Source organism: Chenopodium quinoa, unplaced genomic scaffold (assembly GCF_001683475.1).
Source record: "Chenopodium quinoa cultivar QQ74 unplaced genomic scaffold, ASM168347v1, whole genome shotgun sequence".
In the NCBI taxonomy this organism is placed as follows: Eukaryota; Viridiplantae; Streptophyta; class Magnoliopsida; order Caryophyllales; family Amaranthaceae; genus Chenopodium; species Chenopodium quinoa.
The window spans coordinates 656,038-682,299 of record NW_018742523.1 but is presented as its reverse complement, the minus strand read 5'-3'; the positions used below and the strand labels follow the sequence as shown (position 1 = coordinate 682,299).

At 47.0% G+C, this 26,262-nt stretch overlaps 1 protein-coding gene across 1 annotated transcript in view; it reads right to left on the bottom strand.

The window, feature by feature from the left end:
- Window positions 1-5,490: 5,490 nt before the first annotated feature.
- Window positions 5,491-26,262, bottom strand: part of LOC110719928 — a 44,126-nt gene continuing 23,354 nt past the window's right edge. The window contains exons 4-6 of the mRNA XM_021898908.1: window positions 6,883-6,986; window positions 6,643-6,798; window positions 5,491-5,862 (exon numbers count right to left, since the gene is read on the bottom strand). Of these exons, the coding sequence (XP_021754600.1) occupies window positions 5,491-5,862; window positions 6,643-6,798; window positions 6,883-6,986 (632 nt within the window). The remainder of the gene's footprint in view (window positions 5,863-6,642; window positions 6,799-6,882; window positions 6,987-26,262) is intronic.

The following is a 26,262-nucleotide window of genomic DNA, read 5'->3' as shown; positions in this document are numbered from 1 at the left end:
TGAAGAGTTATGTCCAGTCACGGAACAAGAATAAATTCTGTTAGTTCCATGAGGAGATCGGCCATGACACCAACGACTGCTTCAGTCTTCAGCGTGCGTTGGACCGTCTGGCTGACAAAGGGCTGTTGAAGTCCTACATTTCTAAGTCCCCAGCCAGGGCAAAAAAGAAAAACAAGGGTCAGTCCTCCAAGACTACCCCCCAGCCTGCTAGTAGTTCGGATACTGACAAGGAGCCGGTCTACACTATAGCAGGCGGGTTCTCATGTGGTGGCCCTACCATCTAGGGCACCAAGAGCCATCTTCGAAAGATGGACAATGATGATGATGAGCAAGCGTCTGCCAGCTCTTCCTTCCCAAACGTCTTGATCACTGAGAAGGATAGGGGCAGCGTCCGCCGCCCTCATGATGACCCGGTGGTCATTGAATGTAAGGTTGCCAACCAGCTGGTTGGACGGATCCTTATAGACACCGGTAGCTCATCAGACATCATCAGCCTCCGGTGCCTGCAAAAGCTGAAATACAATGTCAGCAGCATGCATCCGGTCACCCACCCCTTGGTTGGTTTTGGGGGTGGGATGGTCTACCCAACCAGAAGGATTGACTCACCCATCCGGCTGGGATAGAAGGGCCAAGGACGACATATTGTCGTCAGATTCTTGGTCGTTGAGGAGTTGACCGCCTACAACATTATCCTTGGCCGGCCGACCCTCAACGTAGCCAAGGCAGTAATCATCCCATCTCTCATGCTCATCAAGTATGAGAAGGATGACGGCACTGTGGGTTCCCTGAATGGAGATCAGAAGACGGCCCGAGAGTGTTATCTCTCAACCGTCCGAGATACCGTGGCCCTAGGCGGTCAGGAACCCATAGACCTTGACAATGTCAAGGATGCCGATCCAGTTCCTGCCCCACCAGCAGCCGGAAAGAAAAGAAATGCTCCTATGCTGGTGGAGGTGAAGAAAGAGAAAAATAGCAATCACTGACCGGTGAACGGTCAGATGAGCTTCGTCCCCAACCGGCTGGTGAAAGCTTTGATCTTGTTCTAGATGAAAGCCGTCCGGAACGTACTATAAAGGTTGGGACGGTTGCTTTCTGCTGAAAGAATTCAAAGACATTTTTGCCTTTGAAGTGGAAGAGATGCCAGGCATCAGCCCGAATCTTGCTGTCCACAAGCTCGCCGTGGATCCTAAAAAGAAGCTCATCCGGCAAAAGAAAAGAAACCACGGCGAGGAAAGAAGTCAGGCGGCAACTGCCGAAGTCAAAAAGCTGCTAGACGCCAGGTTCATTCGGCCTTGTAATTTCCCCGACTGGGTGGCCAATGTGGTCCTTGTTAAGAAACCGAATGGGACCTGGCGTATGTGTGTTGATTACACAGATCTCAACAAGGCGTGTCCAAAGGGCAGTTACCCGCTTCCAAAGATCGACAGTCTGGTCGACTCTACAGCCGGTCACGCCTTGATGAGCTTTATGGATGCCTACTCCGGCTTCCATCAGATATCCCTGTGGAAGAAAGATCAAGAGAAGACGGCCTTCGTCACCGATCAGGGGATATTCTGTTATACTGTGATGCCGTTTGGCTTGAAAAATGCGCCTGCCACTTTCCAACGGATGATTAATACGTTCTTCATTAATCAGATTGGGAGGAATGTGGAGGCGTACTTTGATGATATGATAGTCAAATCCAAGATACAGGCGGATCACCTTGCTGATCTCCGAGAAACCTTCACCACACTCAGGCGGCATAAGGTTATGTTAAATACTAAGAAATGCGTCTTTGGTGTTGAGTCTGGGAAGTTTCTCGGATTCCTGATTGATCAAAGGGGGATAGAGGCTAACCCTGAAAAGATACAGGCGGTGATTGACATGAAGTCACCCCGTTCGGTCAAGGAAGTTCAGAGACTCACCGGTTGTCTGGCCGCCCTGGGGAGGTTCCTCAGCCGGTCAGGCGACAAATGCCTCTACTTCTTCCAAGCAATCAGGAAGAAGACCAGATTTGAATGGGGGGATGATGTTGAGGCGGCATTACAGAGGTTGAAAGAGCATTTACATTCTCTGCCTAGGTTGGTCAGTCCTTTGCCTAGGGAGACGTTGTACATGTATTTAGCCGTCTGAGACCATGCCCTCAGTGTCGTTCTCCTTGCTGAGCGAGACAACGTGCAGCTCCCGGTTTACTTCATTAGCCATGTTCTTAAAAATGCTGAACTCCGGTACCCCATGGTTGAAAATTTTGGCCTTGCTTTGTATATGGCATTCAAAAAATTGAAGCCTTACTTTTTGGCACATCCGGTGGTGATCTACACGGATCAGCCACTCAAGCGGCCAATGTCTACCTTGGACTCATCCGGGAGAATGTTGAAATGGGCTATTGAAATGCAGAGCCTTGAAATCACTTACGAACCAAGAAAGGCAGTAAAAGGTCAGGCGTTTGCCGACTTCATTGTTGAAATGACTCGTCCGGTGGCTCCGGATAACCTTGACCAGGTTTGGAAAGTGTACACGGGAGATCTACAAAGAACGGCTGTGGTGCAGGCGTAATTTATGAGTCTCCTGAAGGAGGCAGATTTGAATATGCACTACGCTTCAAGTTTCAGGCCTCTAAAAATGAGGCGGAATATGAAGCCTTGCAAGCCGGCATACACATGTGTAAGGCGGCGGGGGCCATGAAAATTGACGCCTACTCTGATTCTCAATTGGTTGTTAGCCAGTACGAGGGAAGTTATGAGGCTACCCATCCGGCTATGATTAAATATCTTCAGGAAGTCAAAGAAGAGACCAAGGAACTTGAGGAATTCCGGCTGAATCAGGTACCTAGGTCGGAAAACAACCAGGCGGATGCATTGTCAAAGTTGGCATCTTCCGCCTGCCATGATACGCCTCGGTCAGTCTTCTGGGAAGTTCTTGAAAAGAGAAGCATCTATGAGGACCCCGTTGGAATTCTGGACCGAAGCTCTACCTGGATGGATGGCATCCGGGCCTATCTCTCAGACGGCACACTTCCTGATTCGCCACAGGAAGCAGCCGTCCTGAAAAAGCGAGCTGCAAGATTCGAGTTGAAAAATGGAGAACTCTTCAAGGCGGGGTTTCTGAAGCCTTTGTTGAAGTGTGTCACCCCAGAAAAGGGGAAAGAAGTTCTCGAAGACTTGCACTCGGGATTCTGCGCCTCTCACATAGGCAGCAGGTCCCTAGCCGTCAGAGCCAGACGACATTACTTTTGGCCCACTCTTGAGGCAGACGCCAAGGAGTTGGTGAAGAAAGGTGACAAGTGCCAAAAATTTGGCAAACTCATTCACCGTCCGGCTATTGATCTGACGACCATCCACAGCCTAATCCCGTTTGCAAAATGGGGCATGGACATTCTAGGTCCTTACACGCCTGCTCCAGGCGGAAAGCGCTTTATCTTGGTAGCTGTGGATTACTTCACCAAGTGGGTGGAGGCTGAGGCGGTTAAAAACATCAAGACCTCAGACGTAATTTCCTTCGTTTGGAAGAACATTATCACCCGGTATGGGGTACCTATGTCTATGGTATTTGCTAATGGTCCTCAGTTTGAGACGCCTCAGCTAAAAACTTGGTTGGGAGATCAGGCGATCTCAAGTTATTTTGCATCTGTTGGCCGACCCCAAGCAAACGGCCAAGTTGAAGCCTTCAACAAACTCATCTCAGACGGAATTAAGAAGAAAATAGAAAGAGCTGGTGGCTTGTGGGCAGAAGAGTTGATCCATGTCCTATGGGCCATCCGGACAACGGAAAAAGGGGCAACCGGTGAAACCCCATTTCTCATGGTTTACGGTGCTGAAGCCGTCTTGCCCATCGAACGTTACGAGCCGACTCTTAGAGTCATGCTGTATGATGAAGAGGCAAACTGGGAAGCAATGCGCCTGGCATTGGATTCACTCCCAGAACGCAGGGGCAATGCCGCCTTGCGTCATGAGATTTACCGTCTGAGAATGACGAGAGCCTACAACAAAAAAGTACACAAGCGTCCTTTGAAAGTTGACGACTTGGTGTTACGAAAAATGGAGGAAACCGGTAGGGCCAATGAGCTGGGACAGCTAACCCCAAATTGGGAAGGCCCCTACCGGATCTATGAGGAAGTAAGGGACGACACCTACCGCCTGGAAACTCCAGAAGGCAAGCGCCTGCCTAGAACTTGGAATGTAGACAATCTAAAAAAGTACTACTTCTGAGAATGTAACTTTTTGTAAACAGTGAGTCAATTAATGAAGATTCAGTCTTTGTTTGCAAAATTGAGTTATCGTTTGATTATCCATCCGGGTAATATCCAGGCGGATTCCCCATCTACCTAACTAAGTTCGATACTTAGTGAAGGTTACATTTGTTTATCCGCCTGGGTAATGCTCGGATCCCTTGTTTATTTAAGTTTGATACTTTGTTTATTCAACTGCTTGACTATCCGCTTGGGTAATACTCAGACGGATTCTCCATTTATCTAACTAAGTTTGATACTTAGTATGATCAAATATTTGCATGTCCGTCTGGGTAATACCCAGACAGACTCGTTTGCTTAAAAAACAAAGTTCGATACTTAGTGTAAATTCAATACTGAAACTAAGCACAAAAACGTTTAGTGGCTACGCAACTGGTCTCAAACAAGACCAGAGGCTAAAATGGCTGGATGATTGCTCATTTTATAAAATCGACTGTCCCAACATGGACAAAGGCGTTCGGCGACACCCCTCTGGGTGCAATCGTCGCAGAGAACAAACTATTTGTCGGTTCTACGTATCCATGTAGACGACAAAGATTGAACGACCAAATTGGTCAACTCATAGCCGTCTGACCAAAATAACCTATGAATAACGAATAAGTTCCCAGATACCGGATGCCCATAGGCATCAGTCGGTCGCCGGCTGAAGTTCTCACATGTTATTTATTCCAAAAATTGCACCTCACCCCAATTGGGGCAAAAGAGTTCAATGGCTATGAAATCTCTACCAAGACGAACATACGCCGTCTGTGTAGTGACCGAAAATGCTTGTTGGTGTACGGCTGTGCACTTGGTTTGGGGCAATCACTACTATGATTGATTGACTTACAAACATATCATGCTCTTTGCAGCATCAGACGTTTTCAAGCCAATCAACCAACTCCACTTGAAACCAATCACACAGCTGTCCAGGGGCAAGGACAGCCAGGCTATTGACTAGTTAGGAAAGAAATCGCCGCATGCTTTTGATAAGTTAGGCAAAAAAAATGAAAAATTAAAATTTGCACAAAATAAAAATTCAAAATGATCAAAACCGACTCAGTCGGTGCATTTCATAAAAGTCCATCCAACCAAATGGTTGTAATGGATCAAATGTTAACTGGACCCCGTCCGGGACAAAGAAATTGTTAATTAACCCGGCTCCACAGCCGGTAAATACACAGATACTCGGCACGTAGGCCGGAAAAAGCAAGTTTTGGCATACAACCGCTGAATAAAAAGAAAATTAAAAAAGCAAAGATTGGCATACTGCTGCTGAGGAGTCACTTCTGGCCTGCAGACGGAGCCTCCTGGTCCTCCCCCTCCTCTTCACCATCTGAGGGTATCTCTTGTGCTTCACCAGGACCAGGAAGATCAGGCGCGGACGTTTCATTGTTGGAGCTGACCCAGGCTTCGAAAGAGGCAGGCTCTGACTCGCCTTCTTCTCTCAAGTACACCACGTACTCGGCATAGCTGTGCGCCAGTGCCCAGATGCTATAATCAGCGTCTGGGTACAAGACGGCCCACACAATCTTCATACAGGCGTTGTTGTCAGCATCACTCTCAGCAACAAGGCGGTTTTGTTCCGCCTCCAGGGTTGCTGCAAAGTTTTTCTGAGCTTGAGCAGCATCCTTCTCCAACCTCTCAACCTTGGTCTTCAGTTTGCCAAGGTCCGCCTGGGCCTTCTTGAGTGCCTCATCAGCCTTTTTGGCGCTCTCGTCCGCCTTCTTCTGGGCCTCCTCCGCCCCCTTCTTGGCCGCTCAGCATCCGTAGTACGCTGGTCGACCGCCTTTAGATCTAGCTCCAGCTGCTGGATTTTAGACGCCTGTGTCATAATTATTGCTTTAGTTTCAAGTTCATTTACGATAGTCGAGTGTAAAGCAATATTATCAGCGTCTATGGCGGACTTCTTGGCCCTTTTTACCTCTTCCCGTTTACGGGAATAAGGACGCTTGAGCCCGTCCACCCGCAGCATGGCCTGCAAAAAGTCAGGCGGCATAAGTATGGCAGGCGGGATTAGACACTTGGAAAAAATAAAATTAAATTGACAAGTTTCTTACCTCAGCCAGAAGGGATAGAATGCGTTCAAGATTGAACGTCTCTATCCCAGGGATATTGTCCTTATCCCTTTTCCGGACGGCTTCCAATATGGCCTTGGCGTGCTTCTGGACGTCTGGCCAGCGGGGAGATTGATCTGCACCACAATCAATACGTGATGAGTGCGAAACTAAGGCAGCACCTATCTGTTGCCGACCGTCTGAGGATGACGTCTGTTGGGAGTGGGATTTCACCCGTAAAGGCCACCCCAGCTCAAGAGGGGATTTAAAAGGGTTCTTACCTTCAGAGCCAGCCAAGCGGGAACCGCTTGCAGGCGTGGTGAACCCCGCAGCTGCTGATAAGGGGTTGACAAGATCAAGGCACACGCTGCCGCCTACCTTCTTGAGTCGCCCCGATATCCGCATCGTCTTAGGCCCGGCTGAGGCACCAGGAGTTGATGCAGAGGTGGATTTTTTGATTTTGTTGAGAACGGCAGGGTTCTCCTCCCTAGCCCGTTTGAGTTGCTTCTCAAACGACTTTCCAACCTCTCCTCCCTGAAAAAATAACCAAAGTTAAGGATAGCATCCGGGAAAATGATTTTAAAGGGTCAACTTATGAAAGGGTCAGGCGTTTGTTACCTTGGCCCTGAGCTCAGCCGCAACTTTCTCCGCAAGATCTTTGCGGATGGTTGCAGAAGACCGTTTAGGAGTTTTCTCTAACTGCAACATTTTTAGAGCTTCTTCTGCAAAAAGAAAGAAATTGGTCAACATCTTGAATCAATTTTGATAGAAAAATACTACAGACGATATAAACTCAGGCGCATACGTTTTGTAAACATGTGCCCTAGCCCACAGGCGGCTAGAAAACACTCATCCCTGAACCAGGCGCTCTTGGGGATCCAATTTTTGGGGACTTTTATTGTTTCCCCGGTTGACAGAGTTGCGTTTGTGAAGCCGAAAAAGTCTGCCTCAATTCTTTTGTCAAAATCTTCCTCTTGGATCTGGGGAAGAGCGCACTTCCTGCCCAACAAGTCGGGCTTCTTATTGTACAGACGAAATTCATTATTTTCCCGTCTGGTTGGGGCTGACATCAGGTAGAACCTGTGCTTCCAGCCATCGAACTTTGAGACCTTGTCCAAGGTCATCATATATTGCGGCTGCGTGGTTAGAGTGTACCACGCCCTCCAGCCGCCTGGGCTTCTGCTAAGATAGTACATGCTTGCAAAAGCCTCCCAGCTGGGGTTAAGCTCCTGGAACTCGCAAGCGGCAACATACCCCAGAATATTGGTCTAGGAGTTGGGGGTAAGTTGCCAGACCCCAAGGCCGTAGCCTCTAAAAATTGCCTTCACTGCCTGGTGAAGGGGGAGCGAAGGCCGGCTTTGAACACCGCCTCATAATAGCCAAAATAGTTGTTGGTGTTCTCTTGATCATCCCCCCACGCGATGGTGCCCAGCTCAGGCGGCACCCGGATCTTATACCCGTCTCCTAGCGGGTGAATTCTCTTAAAATGCTCTAAGTTCTCCCCCATCTGGATTCGGTCCTTGGAGGAGGCGTGGATGCTGAAGGGATCGTCCTTCTCACTCCACTTTTTCCTTTCTTCCTCCTCTCTACCCGGAAGAGGGGGCAAGTCATCGCTGCTCTCGGAGGTAGAGGCGGAGCTGTCACTCTCCGTCTCCCCCTCGCTTTGGTCCATGGGGGCAGAGGCGGCCTCGTCGCTGCCTTGGTCGCACTCTTCCAAAAAAGAGTCTGCAGAGGTTGAAGGGGCGCGTAGAGGGGATCTCTCCAGAGCCGTCTGGTTTCCCTGACCAGAAGTTTCTCCCTCAGGCGTTTGGCCGCCTGAGCCTTCGCTCTTGTAATTCGGGTCTGTGGGCGTCTGCATTGTCCGAGCCATGGTGTCCTGCACAGACACATAACTGGTCGGAATCCATGGCAAAGGGTGGTCCCAACACCCCGAGCCGACACTCCCAGTCCTAGACTCAGCCGACCTTGGTGACCGGCTGGACTCTAACCTAGGCTGTGCCGTGTGTGTTCGTGATGCATCCATTTATTGCAAGAAATATGTACAAGCGGTGAAAAAAGAAAAGAGCTGAGAGAGACAGAGACGGTACCTTTTTATTTGGTATCTGAACATAGACGGGACCGGCTGTATTGCTGAAGAACAAACTTTCTTGCTCGCGTCTGCCTCAAACAAGTGACTTCTGCTCTCTCAAAGTTTTTCTCTCTAGGAAATTTTTGTAAACGTACAAAATTATGAGGGTAAAACGGCTATATATAGAGGGTAAATTTGGGGGCATTTCTGTAATTTACCCGGAAGGTGAACGGTTACTCTGTAACGGTAAAATTACCGCCAGCCGGAGCGTGACATGTGTCACAGATGCCACGTGGCGTGCCACGTCACATCTGTGAGGGGCAAATGTTTAGGGTAATTTTACCCTGCCACGTGGCCCAATCAGAAGGTGACACGTGTCAGCCCCAGATTGGTCTAAAATGGACCAATCCCTGCTCGACACGTGTCATTCCCTAAATCAAGGGAAAAGGCGGCCTTCAGGCCCAAATCCCGAGAATGCCGCCAAACGGCGCAACCCACCAATGATTAGGGTTCAGTAACCTAATCAGGGGCACAATTCCCAAAGACCCTATAAATAGGGAGATGTCCCTCATTTTGTGGGCACGTTTTTGATCATTTATTGCACACTTATTCTTTGATAGAGACATCCTGAGCTTGGAATTTGAGCAGATCCCTACCTAAATTTCCGCACCTTTTTTCTCCCTTCAAGTTTCTAACTTGTGCGTCGGAGGCGGAGCACCACCCAACTGGTGTCTCCGTTTTTTTTGCAGGTACAGCTCACCCCGGATCAGTCTTCGTGTTGTAACTATCCCGAGGGACAAAAACACCCAAAATAGGACGAGTTTCCAACTACCCGAAGATCCGGATACCCGAATTTTTGGGTACCCAAAAACCCAGGTACCCAGATTTGAACATCCCTAATGCCATGTGAGTTATGCCACATGGCATATTCTAATTGATTCATTTTATTGTTATTTTATTTATCAAAAAAATTATAATTAAAAAAAAAACTAAACCCCAGCCACTTTTCCCACCGCCTCTACGCCAGCCCTACCCCTTGCCCCAACCCCCACCAACGACCAACATCCTCTTCGGTGTCGGCTGCCCTTTTCCACACGACCCTATGCCATCGCCACCCTCTCCTTCCCAAAACCACCTTCCCTTCCCACCGGCGCCCAACCCCCATTCCTTGCGCGGGCGAAGCTAATTTTCCCATCCCCTTACCATTTCCATCCACTCCCCCCCTCTTAAACCACCGTCCTCGACATCCTAAAACCCCAAAATTGAAATCTCCAAAATCAAAACCCTAAATTTCGATTGTAAGGTTTTCAATTTTAGGGTTTAAGGGAGGTGGTTCAGGGGGTGGAGATGGGAGGGGCGGTTTGATGGGAATGATGTCCTTCGAATAAGTGTATTATTCCGATAGAGGACTCATAATTATTAGAAAACTAATTATTCAAGGAGGTTAAGTGATCGAAATGCCTAGTTGGAGGCCGCTTCCGATCAGTGATATTAATGTATAATATTACAGCTTAATCTTGACTGAACCATTCGAGTCACACCCAAGCAACTAACGATCCGATACGACGAATTAATCCGGAAGGAATTAATGGGTTGCTTGAGTATTATGAATATAGACGTCGAATATTGAGCTAGGAGCGTCGAGACCGAGTGTCGTAAGTCGAGTCGAATTAATAAATCGACGAGGAACGATATGACATATTAGGCTAACACGTACTACCGCAAGCAAGCCGCAAGCACCAAGCAGCTAGCTAGGGCTTGCGTACTTGCAAGGGCAGTTGCGGTCTACTAGCAAGCTAAAGCATGCTGGCCAGCCCGCATCAACAGCCAAGCAGCGCACAACAACCGCACGGGCTTGCGATGCGTGCTGGCAGGCAAAGCCAAGCAGCGCACTAGCAACACGCGTAGCTTGCGTATGGCTGCAAGGCCCAACCAAGTCAAGAAGGGCCTTGACCGATTTTTCCTTGGTGACCAAGGAGATTGACCAGTCATTCCCTCTTATGATTGGTGGGTTTGGTGGCTTGGGGAATAAGGAGGCTATGTTGTCCTCCTTGTGGTCCTCACCTAACCACTCCCATGTGTGTGCCAAGTGTTGTTTAATTATTTTCCTTGCAATTTAACTTAATTTAGGAGTTGGGATTATTCACTTGAGTTGGAAATCAAAAAGGCATCTCTACTCGAGAGAAAACCTTTAAGTTCATATAATACTCGAGTAGTAATTTGGTCCTACTCGGCTAAACTTAGTGTAAGAGACCGGTCGGGTCGAGTTGCGGTTGGATATCGTCAAAGGTCTCTGCGCTTGCAAGACTTGGCTTTGAAGTAAGAGCTTCGGGTGTGAGCGAAGCATGCGACAAGGGTAAGATCGTCTTTTCTCTTTTTCTTGTTATTTATGTCATTTATTTATATTAATTTTAAGCGGGTCTTGGGGTCGGGTTTTCTTCCACGGTGAGGTAGACTTACCAAAACCCAACACGGTTTGGGTTCGCGGGAGCGGGGAGGGATTATTGGATGCCAGCAGTGGGGAGTGGAGGGGGCTTCGAATTTAGGGAAATCAATATAGGGGTTTAAAGTGTCAAAACCCTAGATCTCGATTTTTGGGGATTTTAATTTAGGGTTCCGGCGTGGTGGTTGAAAGGGTGGAGCTCGGAGGGGATGAACTAATTTGGGTTCTCCGGCGTGGGGAGGGGGACTTTGGTCGTTGGCGGTAGGGAGGGGAGGGATTTTCGAGGGAGAAAGAGAGTTTGTGAATCGCGGGAAGGGTGGTTGGGTTGTGTCGTCGATGTGGGCTGGCTAGGCTGGGTCGCCGGTGCAGTTGTTCAGGGTTGGGTCGCGTCGCGGTTAAGACTAGCTGGAGGCGGGGATATGGTGGTGGCAGTGACAGACGGTGGTTGGGGGTGGCTCATTGTGGGTGGTTTTTTTATAAAGTTTTTTATTAAGTAATTAATTTACTAATTTAATAAGCTACCAATCATAAGCCATCACGTGGCATAATTAGCCTTAATGACTATCGGAGTGAACTGCCATTAGTCATTAATGACACTTGGTGAATTTTTTAAAAACTCGGTGGCATTTGGTGAATTTTTAAAAGTCCGATAACATTTAGTGAATTTTTAAAGTGCTCAGTGGCATTTGGTGAAATAGCCGTTATTTTTTTTAGGAAGTGAAAATACAATTTTATTTTTCCTTGAGGAAAACAAGTTTTATATACCAAGTACTCTGTTTCAAATGGGAGTATATTTTATTTACATTTTAGTTAAAACAAAAATAAAATAATAAAAAAAAAAGAAATCTCACATCTCGGGATAGTGGAACGTGTAACCCGTTAACAGGCTAAAGTTGTAATCACCCAATCAAAAATAATATCTAAATCATCTAACTAATGCAGATAGGGAAGTAGGGTCGAATCCACAGGGAATTTGGTCTTTCTATTCCTAATTAATTTAAGCAATCTAAATTATCAAGTAACAATTTAATAATATGGATATAAAACTAAACTACGGAGATTAAGAGTAAAGAGAAAACAATGAATAAAGGCCTAGGGCATAGGTTCACCAATAAATAACATTCCAGGGTAAAACATAATAATCAATGTTCAATGCATAAATTAATCAGACCATAAAGGACTTTCGCTACGTATTACAATCACATAATTAATCTACCGCTATTAAATCTCATCTCTCGAATCTCGACTTAACCATTTATAAATTAACCTGCCTATTAAAACTAGACCTAAACATCAATTCTCATCTCTCGAATCTCGAATCAATATTGTCAAACTCATGCATAAAAGATCAAGCCTAATCTAGTCACACAACATTAAATCAATCAATAGGAAATTAATCTAGCATTGATAATCAACAACAATAAATTACCCCTTCATATTATTTATGGATCCCCACAAACCCTAGAAATAAAACTACTCTAACCGGCCCTGGGCTATGAAGGATGGTCGTGCATCTCCAATGCTCGTAGTTGCTCCATAAAATCCCGGGAAAATGCTTCGAAAATGCAAATCCCTACAAAAGTCAACCAAATCTACGAAAACACTAGAAAACACCAATTAGTAATAAAAGTGGCTGTAAAGAACCAAAAACACTTCTAATTATGAACAAGGGATGGGGGTAAAATACTATATAAAATGGACATATCAAACTCCCCCAAGCCAAACCTTTGCTTGTCCCTAAGCAAAGATCTCATCAATGAATAAATAAATATGCTTCACCCCAAAAAGTAAAAATCAAGCACAAACAATTCAAGGTAAGTCTAATAAACATGCTTCAACATCAACCAATCTCATACATCCAATTACTCTTCCTTCCTAACAATTGTCAAATAGAGCAAACCACAAGAGCATATAGAATTTAAGACTAGTGCTCACACACTCAACTCTCATTTATGTGGCGAGTAAAAGATGTACTCGATTGCTATCCAACCAACCCCTTTAATGTGAACAATTCCCTCCCAACTCACACTCTCGTGTGTATAAAAAGATGTAAACTCAACCTACTAGTCGACTCGGAAATATGTCAAATCATAACTTGCATTGATAAACAACACTTTCACATTCATACAACTTTATGCACAAAGGTCGGAAGGTCTTTAAAGCTTGTAATGTAAGGCTAGGGTAAAGGGTAGGAAACATTTAGGAATAAGTGAGAGAAAAACTATGCTAAAAGGGAGCAAATCCTAATAAAACCTGTGTTGGGTGTTTTTGTCCCTCGGGAGAGTTACAACACGAAGACTAATCCGGCGTGAGCTATACCTGCAAACAAACGGAGACACCGGTTGGGTGGTGCTCCGCCTCCGACGCACAAGTTAGTAACTTGAAGGGAGAGAAATAGGTGCGAAAATTTAGGTCGGTATCTACTCGGATTCCAAGCTTAGATGTCTCTATCACAGGGACTATTTGTAATAAAATGGTAAAAACATGCCCTCCAAAAGAGGGAAATCTCCCTATTTATAGGGTCCTTGGGATTTTTGCCCCTAATTAGGTCATTGATCCCTAATCATTGGTGGGATGCGCCGCATTGCGACTTTCTCGGGATTTGGGCCTGAAGGCCGCCATTTTCCCCCTAATCTCTGGAGTGACACGTGTCAAGCAGGGATTGGTCCACTTTGGACCACCCTGAGGCTGACACGTATCGTCCTCTGGTTGGATCACGTGGCGGGGTAAAATTACCCTAAACATTTTCCCCTCATAGATGTGACGTGGCACGCCACGTGGCATCTGTGACACGCGTCATGCTTCGATTGGTGGTAATTTTACCATCAAAGAATAACCGTTTTCCTTCCGAGTAAATTACGGGAATGCCCCCGTATTTACCCTCTATATATAGTCGTTTACCCTCATAATTTTGTACGTTTACAAAAATTTTCTAGAGAAAGAACTTTGAGAGAGCAGAAGTCATCCGTTTGAGTTAGGCGCAAGCAAGGAAGCTCGTACTCCATCAACCCAGCCGGACCCGTCTGTCTTCAGATATCAAATCTAAAGGTACCGTCTCTGCCTCTCTCAGCTCTTTTTCTTGTTTCACCGCTTATACATATTTCTTGCAATAAATGGATGCATCACCAACACATACGGCACAACCTAGGTTAGAGTCCAGCCGGTCACCTGGGACGGCTGAGTCTATGACTGGGAGTGCCGTCTCGGGGTGTTGGGACCACCCTTTGCCTTGGATTCCGACCATTTATGTGTCTATGCAGGACACAATGGCTCGGACTATGCAGGCGACCACCGATCCGAACTATAGAAGCAAAGGCTCAGGCGGCCAAACGCCTAAGGGAGAAACGTCTAGTCAGGGAGACTAGACGGCTCTAGAGAGATCCCCTTCGCGCGCCCCTTCAACTCCAGCTGATTCCTTTTTGGAAGAGTGCGACTAAGGCGGCAATGAGGCCGTCTCAGCCCCTTTGACCCAAAATGAGGAGGATACGGAGAGCGACAACTCCGCCTCCACCTCTGAGAGCAGCGACGATTTACCCCCACTTGAGGATAGCGAGGAGGAGGAGAGGAAGAAGTGGAACGAGAAGGACGATCCCTTCAACATCCACTTCTCCGTCAAAGATCGGATCCAAATGGAGGAGAACTTAAAGAACTTTACGCAAATGCACCCGTTAGGAGACGGGTATAGAATCAGGGTGCCGCCTGAGAATGGCACCATCGCCTGGGAGGATGATCAAGAGAACGCCAACAGCTACTTCGGCTGTGATGAGGCAGCGTTCAAGGCTGGTCTTCGCTTCCCCTTCACCAGGCGGTGAAGGCAATATTAAGATGCTACGGCCTTAGAGTCTTGCAACTTACCCCCAATTCTTGGGCAAACATTTTGGGGTATGTTGCCGCCTACGAGTTCCAGGGGCTCAACCCCGGTTGGGATGCTTTTGCTAGTATGCATTACCTTAGCAGAAGCCCAGGCAACTGGAGGGCGTGGTACACTCTAACCACGCATCCCCAATACATGATGACCTTGGACAAGGTCTCCAAGTTCGACGACTGGAAGCACAGGTTCTACCTGATGTCAGCTCCGAGCAGGCGGGAGAATTATGAATTCCGCCAGTACAATAAGAAGCCCGACTTGATAGGAAGGAAGTGCGCTCTTCCCCGGATCCTAGAGGAGGATTTTGACAAGATCATTGAGGCAGACTTTTTCGGCCTCACAGACGCAACCTTGTCAACCGGGGAAACAATAAAATTTCCCAAGAACTGGATCCCCAAGAGCGCCTGGTTCAGGGATGAGTGTTTCCTAGACGCCTGCGGGCTAGGACACATGTTTACCAAATGTATGCGCCTGAGTTTATATCCGCATGTAGTGCTTTCGTATCGGAATTGATTAATGATATTGACCAATCTTTCTCTTTTTTGCAGAAGAAGCTTTAAACATGTTGCAGACGGAGAAGACTCCCAAGCGGTCCTCTGTAGTCATCCGCAAGGAGCTTGCGGAAAAAGCTACGGCCGCAGTCAAGGCCAAGGTAAAAAACGCCTGACCCTTTCTTAGATTGGTCTCAAAGATTATTTTCCCTGGATGCTAACTTTAACTTGGTTATTTTTGCAAGGGGGGGGGGGGAGGTTGGAAAGACGTTTGAGAAAAATCTCAAACGGTCTAGGGTGGAAACCCTCTCCATTCTCAACAAAACCAAAAAATCCACCTCCGCCTCCACTCCTGGCGCCTCAGCCGGGCACCAACAGATGCGGTTAGGGGAACGAAACGAGAGGGTAGGCGGAAGCCTGGGCCTCGACCTTGTCAACCCCGTAACAGCAACCGAGGGGTTCACCATGCCTGCAAGCGGTTCCCGCTTGGTCGGCTCTGAAGGTAAGAACCCTTTTGAATCCCCGCTTGAGCTGGGGTGGCCTTTGCGAGTAAAATTCCACTCCCAACAGACGTCATCCTCAGACGGTCGGCAACAGATATGTGCTGCCTTAGTTTTGCACTCATCACGTATTGATTATGGTGCAGATCAATCTCCATGCTGGCCAGACGTCTAGAAGCATGCCAAGGCCATGCTTGACGCCGTCCGGAAGAGGGATAAAGACAACATCCCTGGGATAGAGACGTTCAATCTGGAACGCATTCTATCCCTTCTGGCTGAGGTAAGAGACTTGACAATTTTATTTTTTCCAAGTGCTTTACCCCGCCTGCAATACTCATACCGCTTGCTTTTTTGTAGGCTGTGCTGCGGGTAGACGGGCTCAAGCGTCCTTATTCCCGCAAATGGGAAGAGGTAAAAAGGGCCAAGAAGTCCGCCACAGACGCTGATAATGTTGCTTTATACTCAACTATCGTAAATGAACTTGAAACTAAAGCAATCATAATGACACAGGCGTCAAAAATCCAGCAGCTGGAGGCGGATCTGAAGACGGCTAACCAGCGGGCGGGCGACGCTGAGACGACCCAGAAGAAAGTAGAGGAGGCCTAGAAAAAGGCGGATGAGAGCCTCAAGAAGGCTAATGAGGCGCTCAAGAAGGCCTAGACAGACCTTGGCACACTTCAAGGTGTTTCTGAAGAGAACACCAACCTGAAGACCAAGGTTGAGAGGCTGGAGAAGGAGGCTGCTCAGGCTCAGAAAAACTTTGCAGCAACCCTGGAGGCGGAGCAAAACCGCCTGGTTGCTGAGAGTGATGCTGACAATGACGCCCGCATGAAGATCGTCTGGGCTGCCTTGTACCCAGACACGGATTACAACATCTGGGCACTGGCTGAGTCCTCTGATGCCTGGGTCAACTCCAACAATGAGCCCCCCACGCCTGAGCTACCTGGTCCAGGTGTAGCACAAGATATTCCCTCAGATGATGAGGAGGACCAGGAGGCACCGTCTGTAGGCTAGAAGTGATCTTTCAGCGGCAGTATGCCAATCTCTTTTTTTTTTATCTTTTCTTTAATTCTGCGGCAGTATGCCAAAACTTGATTTTCCGGCCTGCGTGCCGAGTATATTTGTATTTACTGGCTAAGGAGCCGGGTTAATTAATAATTTCTCTTTTCTCCCGGACGGGGTCCGGTTAACATTTGATCCACTACAACCGTTTGGTTGGGTGAACTTTTAATGAATGCACCGACTGAGTCGGTTTTGATCATTTTGCGTTTGCATTTCAATTTCAATTTTTGCATTTTTTCCTAACTTATCAAAAGGCTGGTTGTCATTGCTCCTGGACGGCTCTGTGGTTGGTTTCAAATGGAGTTGGTTGATTGACTTGGGAACGTCTGATGTTGCAAAGAGCATGATTCGTTTGTAAGTCAATCAATCACAGTAGTGATTTCCCCAAGCCAAGTGCACAACCGTACACCAACAGGCGTTCCAGTCACTAACCAGACGGAGTTTGTCCGTCTTGGTAGAGATTTCATAGCCATTGCATAATTCTTTTGCCCCAATGGGGATAGAAAGTGCAACTTTGGAATAAATAACCTAAGTGAGAACTTCAGCCGGTGACCAACTGATGCCCCAAGGCATCCGGTATTCGGTAACTTATCGTTCTTCACAGATCATTCTGGTTAGACGGCTATGAGTTGACCAACTTGGTCATTCAATTTCTGTCGTCTGCATAGGTACGTAGAACCGACACATAGTCTGTTCTCTGCGACGATTGCACCCAGAGGAATGTCGCCGGACGCCTTTGTCCATGTTGGGACAGGCGATTTTATAAAATGAGCAACAATCCGGCCAATTAGCCTTTGGTCTTGTTTGACACCGGTTGTATATCACTAAGCGTTTTTGTGCTTAGTTTTTAATCGGCGCATTGGTCAAACGTTATTGAATTAAAATAAGTATCGAACTTAGTTAATTAAACAGAAAGTCCGTCTAGGTCATTACCCAGGCGAACAGACAATTATTAAGTCAAACTTGTAAAATAAAGAATCCATCTGAGTATTACCCAGGCAGAAAAACAAAACAAATTTGCAAACAAAGTCTGAATTCTCATTAATTGACTCATTGTTTACAAAAAATTTACATTCTCAGAAGTAGTACTTTTTCAAATTGTCTACATTCCAAGTTCTAGGCAGGCGCTTGCCGTCCCTTACTTCTTCATAGATCTCTTAGGGGCCTTCCCAATTTGGAGTTAGCTTCCCCAGCTCATTGGCCCTACCGGTTGCCTCCATTTTTCGTAACACTAAGTCGTCAACTTTCAAGGGACGCTTGTATACTTTCTTGTTGTAGGGTCTAGTCATTCTCAGACGGTAAATCTCATGACGTAAGGCGGCATTGCCCCTGCGTTCTGGGAGTGAATCCAATGCCAGGCGCATTGCTTCCCAGTTTGCCTCTTCATCATATAGCATGACTCTGAGAGTCGGCTCGTAATGTTCGATGGGCAAGACGGCTTCAACACCGTAAACCATGAGAAATGGGGTTTCACCGGTTGCCCCCTTTGCTGTTGTCCGGATGGCCCATAGGACATGGATTAACTCTTCTGCCCACAAGCCACCGGCTCTTTCTATTTTCTTCTTAATGTCGTCTGAGATGAGTTTGTTGAAGGCTTCAACTTGGCCGTTTGCTTGGGGTCGGCCGACATATGCAAAACAGCTTGAGATCCCCTGATCTCCCAACCAAGTTTTTAGCTGAGGCGTCTCAAACTGAGGACCATTATTAAACACCATAGACATAGGTACCCCATACCGGGTGATAATGTTTTTCTAGATGAAGGAAATTACGTCTGAGGTCTTGATGTTCTTAACCGCCTTAGCCTCCACCCACTTGGTGAAATAATCCACAGCCACCAAGATTGAGCGCTTTCCGCCTGGAGCAGGCGTGTAAGGACCTAGAATGTCCATGCCCCATTTTGTAAACGGGATTGGGTTGTGGACGACTGTCAGATCAGTAGCCGGACGGTGAATAAGTTTGCCAAATTTTTGGCACTTGTCACATTTCTTCACCAACTCCTTGGCGTCTGCCTCAAGAGTGGGCCAAAAATAATGTCGTCTGGCTCTGACGGCTAAGGACCTGCCGCCTATGTGGGAGGTGAAGAATCCTAAGTGCAAATCTTGGAGAACTTCCTTCCCCTTTTCTGGGGTGACACACTTCAACAGGGGCTTAAGAAACCCCGCCTTGAAGAGTTCTCCGTTTCTCAACTCGAAGCTTGCAGCTCGCTTCTTCAGGACGGCTGCCTCTTGTGGCGAATCGGGAAGTGTACCTTCTGAAAGATAGGCCCGGATGCCATCCATCCAGGTAGAGCTTCGGTCCAGAATTCCAATGGGATCTTCATAGATGCTTATTTTTCAAGAACTTCCCAAAAGACTGACCGAGGCGTATCATGGCAGGCGGAAGATGCCAGTTTTGACAATGCGTCCGCCTGGTTGTTTTCCGACCTAGGCACTTGATTCAGATGGAATTCCTAAAGTGCCCCAGCCTCTTCTTTGACTGCCTGAAGATATTTGATCATAGCCGGATGAGTTGCTTCGTAGCTCCCCTTATACTGGCTAACGACCAATTGTGAATTAGAGTAGGCGTCAATTTTCATGGCCCCTGCCGCCTTACACATACGGATGCCGACTAGCAGGGCTTCATATTCCGCCTCATTATTAGAGGCCTGAAACTTGAAGCGTAGTGCATATTCAAATCTGTCCCCTTTAGGAGACTCGTAGATTACGCCTGCACCATAGCCGTTCTTTGTAGAGCTCCCGTCTACATACACTTTCCAAACCTGATCAAGATTATCCGGAGCCACCGGACGGGTCATTTCAACAATGAAGTCGGCAAACGGCTGACCTTTCACTGCCTTTCTTGGTTCATAAGTGATTTCAAGACTTTACATTTCAATTGCCCATTTCAATGTTCTCCTGGATGAATCCAAGGTAGACATTGGCCGCTTGAGTGGCTGGTCGGTGTAAATCACCACCGGATGTGCCAAAAAGTAAGGCTTTAGCTTTTTGAATGCCATATACAAAGCAAGGCCAAATTTTTCAACCATGGGGTACCGGAGTTCAGCATTTTTGAGAACATGGCTAATGAAGTAAACCGGGAACTGCTTGTCGTCTCGCTCAGCAAGGAGAACAGCAATGAGGGCATGATCTGAGACGGCTAAATACATGTACAACGTCTCACTAGGCAAAGGACTGACCAACCTAGGTAGAGAATGTAAATGTTATTTCAACTTCTGGAATGCCGCCTCAGCATCATCTCTCCATTCAAACCTAGTCTTCTTCCTGATTTCTTGGAAGAAGTAAAGGCATTTGTCGCCTAATCGGCTGAGGAATCTCCCCAAGGCGGCCAGGCAACCGGTTAGTCTCTGAACTTCCTTAACAGAATGGGGTGACTTCATGTCAATCACCGCCTGTATCTTTTCCAGGTTAGCCTCTATCCCACTTTGATCAATTAGGAATCCGAGAAACTTCCCAGACTCAACACCAAAGACGCATTTCTTTGGATTTAACATGACCTTATGCCTCCTGAGGGTGGTGAATGTTTCTCGGAGATCAGCAAGGTGATCCGTCTGTATCTTGGATTTGACTATCATGTCATCAATGTACGCCTCCACATTCCTCCTAATTTGATTAATGAAGACCGTATTAATCATCCGTTGGAAAGTGGCCATCTTCTCTTGATCCTTTTTCCACACTGATGGAAGCCGGAGTAGGCATCCATAAAGCTCATCAAGGCGTGACCGGCTGTAGAGTCGACCAGACTGTCGATCTTTGGAAGCGGGTAACTGTCCTTTGGACACGCCTTGTTGAGGTATGTGTAATCAACACACATGCGCCAGGTCCCATTCGATTTCTTAACGAGGACCACATTGGCCACCTAGTCGGGAAAGTTACAAGGCCGAATGAACCTGGCGTCTAGCAGCTTTTTAACTTCGACAACTGCCGCCTGACTTCTTTCCTCGCCGTGGTTTCTTTTCGTTTGCCGGATGGGCTTCTTTTTGGGGTCCACGGCGAGATTGTGGACAACGAGATTCGCGCTGACGCCTGGCATCTCTTCCACTTCAAAGGCAAAAATGTCTTTGAATTCCTTCAGCAGAAGGTGCAAGCTTGCACCCAAGGTAGCATGAGCAACCGTCCCAACCTTTACAGTACGTTTTGGACGGCTGTCATCCAGAACGAGATCAACGTTTTCACCAGCCGGTTGGGGACAAAGCTCGTCTGACCGCTCACCGGTCGTGATTGCTATTTTTTCTCTTTCTTCACCTCCACCAGCAGAGGTGCCTTTCTTTTCTTCCCGGCTGCTGGTGGGGCAGGTGTTGGGTCGGCATCCTTGACATTGTCAAGGCCTATTAGTTCCTGGCCGCCTGGGGCCACAGAGGTAGCACTCTCGGGCCGTCTTCTGATCCCCATTCAGGGAACCAACAGTGTCGTCATCCCTCTAATACTTGATGAGCATGAGAGACGGGATGATTACTGCCTTAGCTTCGTTGAGAGTTGGCCGGCCAAGGATAATGTTGTAGGCGGTCAACTCCTCAACGACCAAGAATCTGACGACAATATGTCGTCCTTGGCCTTTCTCTCTCAGCCGGATGGGTAAGTCAATTCTTCCAGTTGGGTAGACCATCCCACCCCCAAAACCAACCAAGGGGTGGGTGACCGGATGCATGCTGTTGACATTGTATTTCAGCTTTTGCAAGCACCGGAGGCTAAAGATGTCTGAGGAGCTGCCGGTGTCAATAAGGATCCGTCCAACCAGCTGGTTGGCCACCTTACATTCAATGACAACTGGGTCATCATGCGGACGGCGGACGCTGCCCCTGTCCTTCTCAGTGATCAAGACGTCTGGGAAGGAGGTGCTTGCAGACGCCTGATCATCATCATCCTTGTCCATCTTTCGAAGATGGCTCTTGGTGCCCCAAAGGGTAGGGCCACCACATGAGAACCCGCCTGCTATTGTGTAGACCGGCTCCTTGTCAGTATCCGAGCTACTAGAAGGTTGGGGGTAGTCTTGGATGACTGACCCTTGTTCTTCTATTTTGCCCCGGCAGGGGACTTAGAAATGTAGGACTTAAACAGCCCTTTGTCAGCCAGACGGTCCAACGCCCGCTGAAGACTGAAGCAGTCGTTGGTGTCATGGCCAACCTCCTCATGGAACTGACAGAATTTATTTTTGTTCCGTGACTGAACGGAACTCTTCGTTGGATTTGGCTTTTCAATGGACAACCGGTCCTTTACCTCCATGAGGATGGAGTTGTAGTCTTTATTAAAATCGTACTTGGGGACGTACGGTTTAAACTCTTTCTTTTTCTTCTGGGACGGATGGTCAGAGTCATTAACCGCCCAGATTTCTTTTCTTTTCTTGCTCTCTTCTTTATTTTTGGCCGGCTGAGCAGGCCGGCTGTCTTTCTGCTTTTCAGACTTCTTGGAATCCGACTGGATACCAGGCGAGCAGAGATCGGTAGCTTGAATGTAGCTTTCCGCCTCCCTCAGGGCCGCCTGTAAAGTGAAAGCCCCTTTTCTGACTAGGTCGAACTTAAAGGTCAACCCGTCTCTCAGACCCTTGAAAAAGTCTGTAAAAGCTACCTCATCAGATAGTCCTTGAATCTGAATTCTGATCAGATTGAACCGTCTAACATATGAGCGTAGCCCTTCTCTCTCTCCCTGCTTAATAGTGCTCAAATCAAGGCTTGTTTTCTTAGCAGGGATGTTCATTGAGAAGTTGGAACCAAACAGGAAGGCGAGCTTCCTGAAATTGTCGATGGAACCGGCTAGCAAGTTGCCAAACCATTGTTGGGCAATGCCCTTCAATGTAGCCGGGAAGCATCGACACCAAGTGGCGTCATCCAACCCCTGTAAATACATGAGGTTGGTGTATGCCATAAGGTGGTCTTCCGGGTTGGTGGTACCATCATAGGTACCTACCAATACATTCTTAACCTTGGCCGGCTGTGCCGCCTCGGTTATCTCCTGGGTTAACGCAGAATGTTGTTCACCCAGGCGTAGCAGACGGAGCTTCCAGTCCAGTGGCTGGACATTTTGATATGTCGCCTGACCTCCGAAGAGAGCCGGCTGCATAAAGTGAGGGGGATACTGACCGTAAGCCTGAGTAGGTACATACGGTACAGTACCAATCATCTGAGGGCCAGAATGGACGATATTACCGCCTGTCTGGCTCTCATGCAGGGAGAGAGCATTCCCTGCAGATGTGTTGTTAAAGTTGTCAGGAAAGTTTGACGTTGAAGCCGACTCAGACAGCTGCTGATTCCTCTTCTGGTTGATTATTTCCCGGGCATCAGGAGTTGATTTTTTACTTCCCCCTGGTTGTTGAGTACGGCGGGTGTCATTGGTATTCCTCTTAGGAAGAAGAATTTTTGGCCAATCAATGGTCCCGGCTGCCTTCTCCTTTAGGTGAGGAGTGGGCTGCCGATCTCTGACTGACTTCCCTTCTTCCAGGGGAGTCTTCTTGGCTGTCTGACCCTTACTTGGGCCAGCCCGGTTCTTGATGATCAGCTCTTTAATTTCACCCTTGAAACTTGTCATGAGTCTCATGAGTTCGTCTCGGGCGACAGGGGCTGACCTAGCGGCCGTATGGGTTTCCCCTTCCGGCTGCCCAGGGGGTCGGCTTGTACCCGCCTGGGAGGCACCCCGCTCCAGAGTGTCTCTGGGCCGGATGCGCTTAGTTCTGAGAGATTCGTCATCGGCTGTAAAGGTTTCGACCTGAGGATCTTCATCCTCATGGTCTGTAAAGACTTCTGGGTCATCGCCCAGACGGTTAGGGGGTGGTACAGACTCTTGAACCATCTTCGAGGTACTCTCCCCACAGACGGCGCCAAATGTTTTGGGTGTTTTTGTCCCTCGGGAGAGTTACAACACGAAGACTGATTCGACGTAAGCTGTACCTGCAAAACAAACGGAGACACTGGTTGGGTGGTGCTCTGCCTCCGACGCACAAGTTAGTAACTTGAAGGGAGAGAAAAAGGTGCGGAAATTTAGGTGGGTATCTGCTCGGATTCCAAGCTCAGATGTCTCTATCACAGGGACTGTTTGTAATAAAATGGTAAAAACGTGCCCTCCAAAAGAGGGAAATCTCCCTATTTATAGGGTCCTCGGGATTTGTGCCCCTGATTAGGTCATTGAACCCTAATCATTGGTGGGCTGCGCCGCATTGCGGCTTTCTCGGGATTTAGGCCTGAAGGCCGCCATTTTTCCCCTAATCTCTAGAGTGACACGTGTCAAGCAGGGATTGGTCCACTTTGGACCACCCTGAGGCTGACACGTGTTGTCCTCTGGTTGGACCACGTGGCGGGGTAAAATTACCCTAAACAAAACCCATGATCAAAATAAATAATGATCAACATCTCCAACATAACCAACTCCAACAAGAACCCACCAAAAATAACTCCAAACATAGCAAACAATGCTAACACTTACAATTCCACTCATAAAAATATGATAGTGTAGAACTAGAGTGAATAAACAAACTTTATTTTCCAAACTTGAATTTTTCATTGAAACTCATCATCTTATTTTTTTTCTTTCTTTTGATTAACCTCCAACTAGAACATTTGAACATTGAACAATTTTTTCCTTTTTGCTCTTTTTTTTTCCTTTCGAAGTTCACTTTTTTTTTCTCTTTGAACTTCTCTTATTTTTCATATCATCATACTTTATTTTTTTCAAAAGAAGATTAAACTTTCAAACTCATCAAAAACAAACATGATCAAGAACAAAATAGCTTCTCAAAACTCACCCAAATTGTGCATATAATAAGCACACTACAAACTCCCTCGCCTCACTCACTAATAGCTCCCCCAAGACAAGCTTGGGACTAGTAACCAATGGGGAAAAATAGGCTTGCAATGTGGCTAATAACCAACAAAAAGTCAAGGAAACAACATGGGTAGCAAGAAGGGAACAAATGTATCTAAAATCATCTGGAGGCTACCTAAAACAACAAATGCCTTCGTCCTCCACAATGAGCATAATAATGAGTCATATAAACATTACTTATAGTTAAAGGTCAATACTCAAATTCATTGACATACCAGAAACTATCACACATTCCTAACCAAATCAACTAGTCAAGCACTATATTCACAAGCAGTTGAAAAAATTTGACGCATGTTAGGACATCTAAGCAATCAAACTTCAAATCATGATCAACAAATCCACAATGCTTATCATCATATACCAAGAATCAAAACAATATTATCCAAGTATGGGGCACAGGGAAGCATGATTTACAATTCATTGGAACATATTTTTGGATTTTTTTTAGTTTCCAATTTGTTTTTGTATTTTTCATATAAGAAAGCAATAAAACTAACCTAGAAAGCAATAAATCTAAACTAAGAAAACACACCGAAAACAAAAGAAAAGAGAAAAAGAAAGATACCAAATCTAAAATCTCCCCCAAGCCAGAATCAGACAATGTCCTCATTGGCTCAGGAACTAGCCCAGCATGGCTAATCCTCATCATCCTCATCCATGGAGCCGAACCCTCCGCCTCCACTTCCACCTGCACCAGAAGAGCTACCATTAAAATAATCAGCGTGAAAACTCCCCCCCGTTGGTCCACCGAAAGGAATGTCTTAGTCGTACCCATGGAAGGTAGAATAGTCAGTATAAATACCATGGGCAGTGGGATCCCTATCGTATCCCTGGGGTGGAGGCTGAAACCAGTCAGGGTAAATGGCATCGTCCGGAATGTTGCCCCGACGAGCATAATTGTCATACATAGGGTAGAGAGCTCTACCCTGGTTCCTCTCAAGGTACCCTAACCTATGGTCAATGGAACCTACCATCCTCCTAAGGTCAGTGTGGGAATGCTCAGTACGACCTAAAGCCTAACCTATACTCTGGAAGTCCCAACTGGGTCAGAGTCAACATGGGGGACAGAGTGAGACATGCGAGGTGGTGAACGCACTACCTTTGGCTCAGGCTGGGGTGGTGGGATTCGTGGTGGTACTTTTGGTGCTTGCCCCTAGCATGGGCAACTAATAGGTCATACGTGTAGGAAGCTTGCTCGGGGGGAAAGGCGGTCAAGTCAGGACTAGGTAGGGGAAAAATAGGCAATGACTGCTCAATCCCAGCCCTAATGCACCAGTGGGGGGTCTACTCACTATCCAATCGTACCCAACCCAACTCCTCAAAATACCTAGCAGTCATATAGGTATCCGGTCCACGGTTATTCATCTGGTGGGGTCTACTCTCAATAAAACCAGCCTTTTGAACTGCTATCCTAGTGATCAGGCCTCCTATACAAATAGGGGTACGAGACTGGGTATTGGTCGTGGTATGTCTACTCAGGTGGTGGATGATGTATCTACCTATGTTCAGTTTACCAAACCCATACACATAGTGTCCAATAACAGCTAGTTCGTTGGTTTGGGCGTTGAGAGGCTCGTTCCTAGCAAGAAAACACAATCCTGCAAATCTTTGCTAGATTTTTGGGATAGGGTGATGGATAGGTTTCGTACTAGCATATTGGGGGTCAGGGGTCGGTAAACTAGTTAAAGCATGATAAATATCACCCATTTTATAATCAACATGCCATTGAAAAGGTAATTTAGAGTTCAATTCAAATAA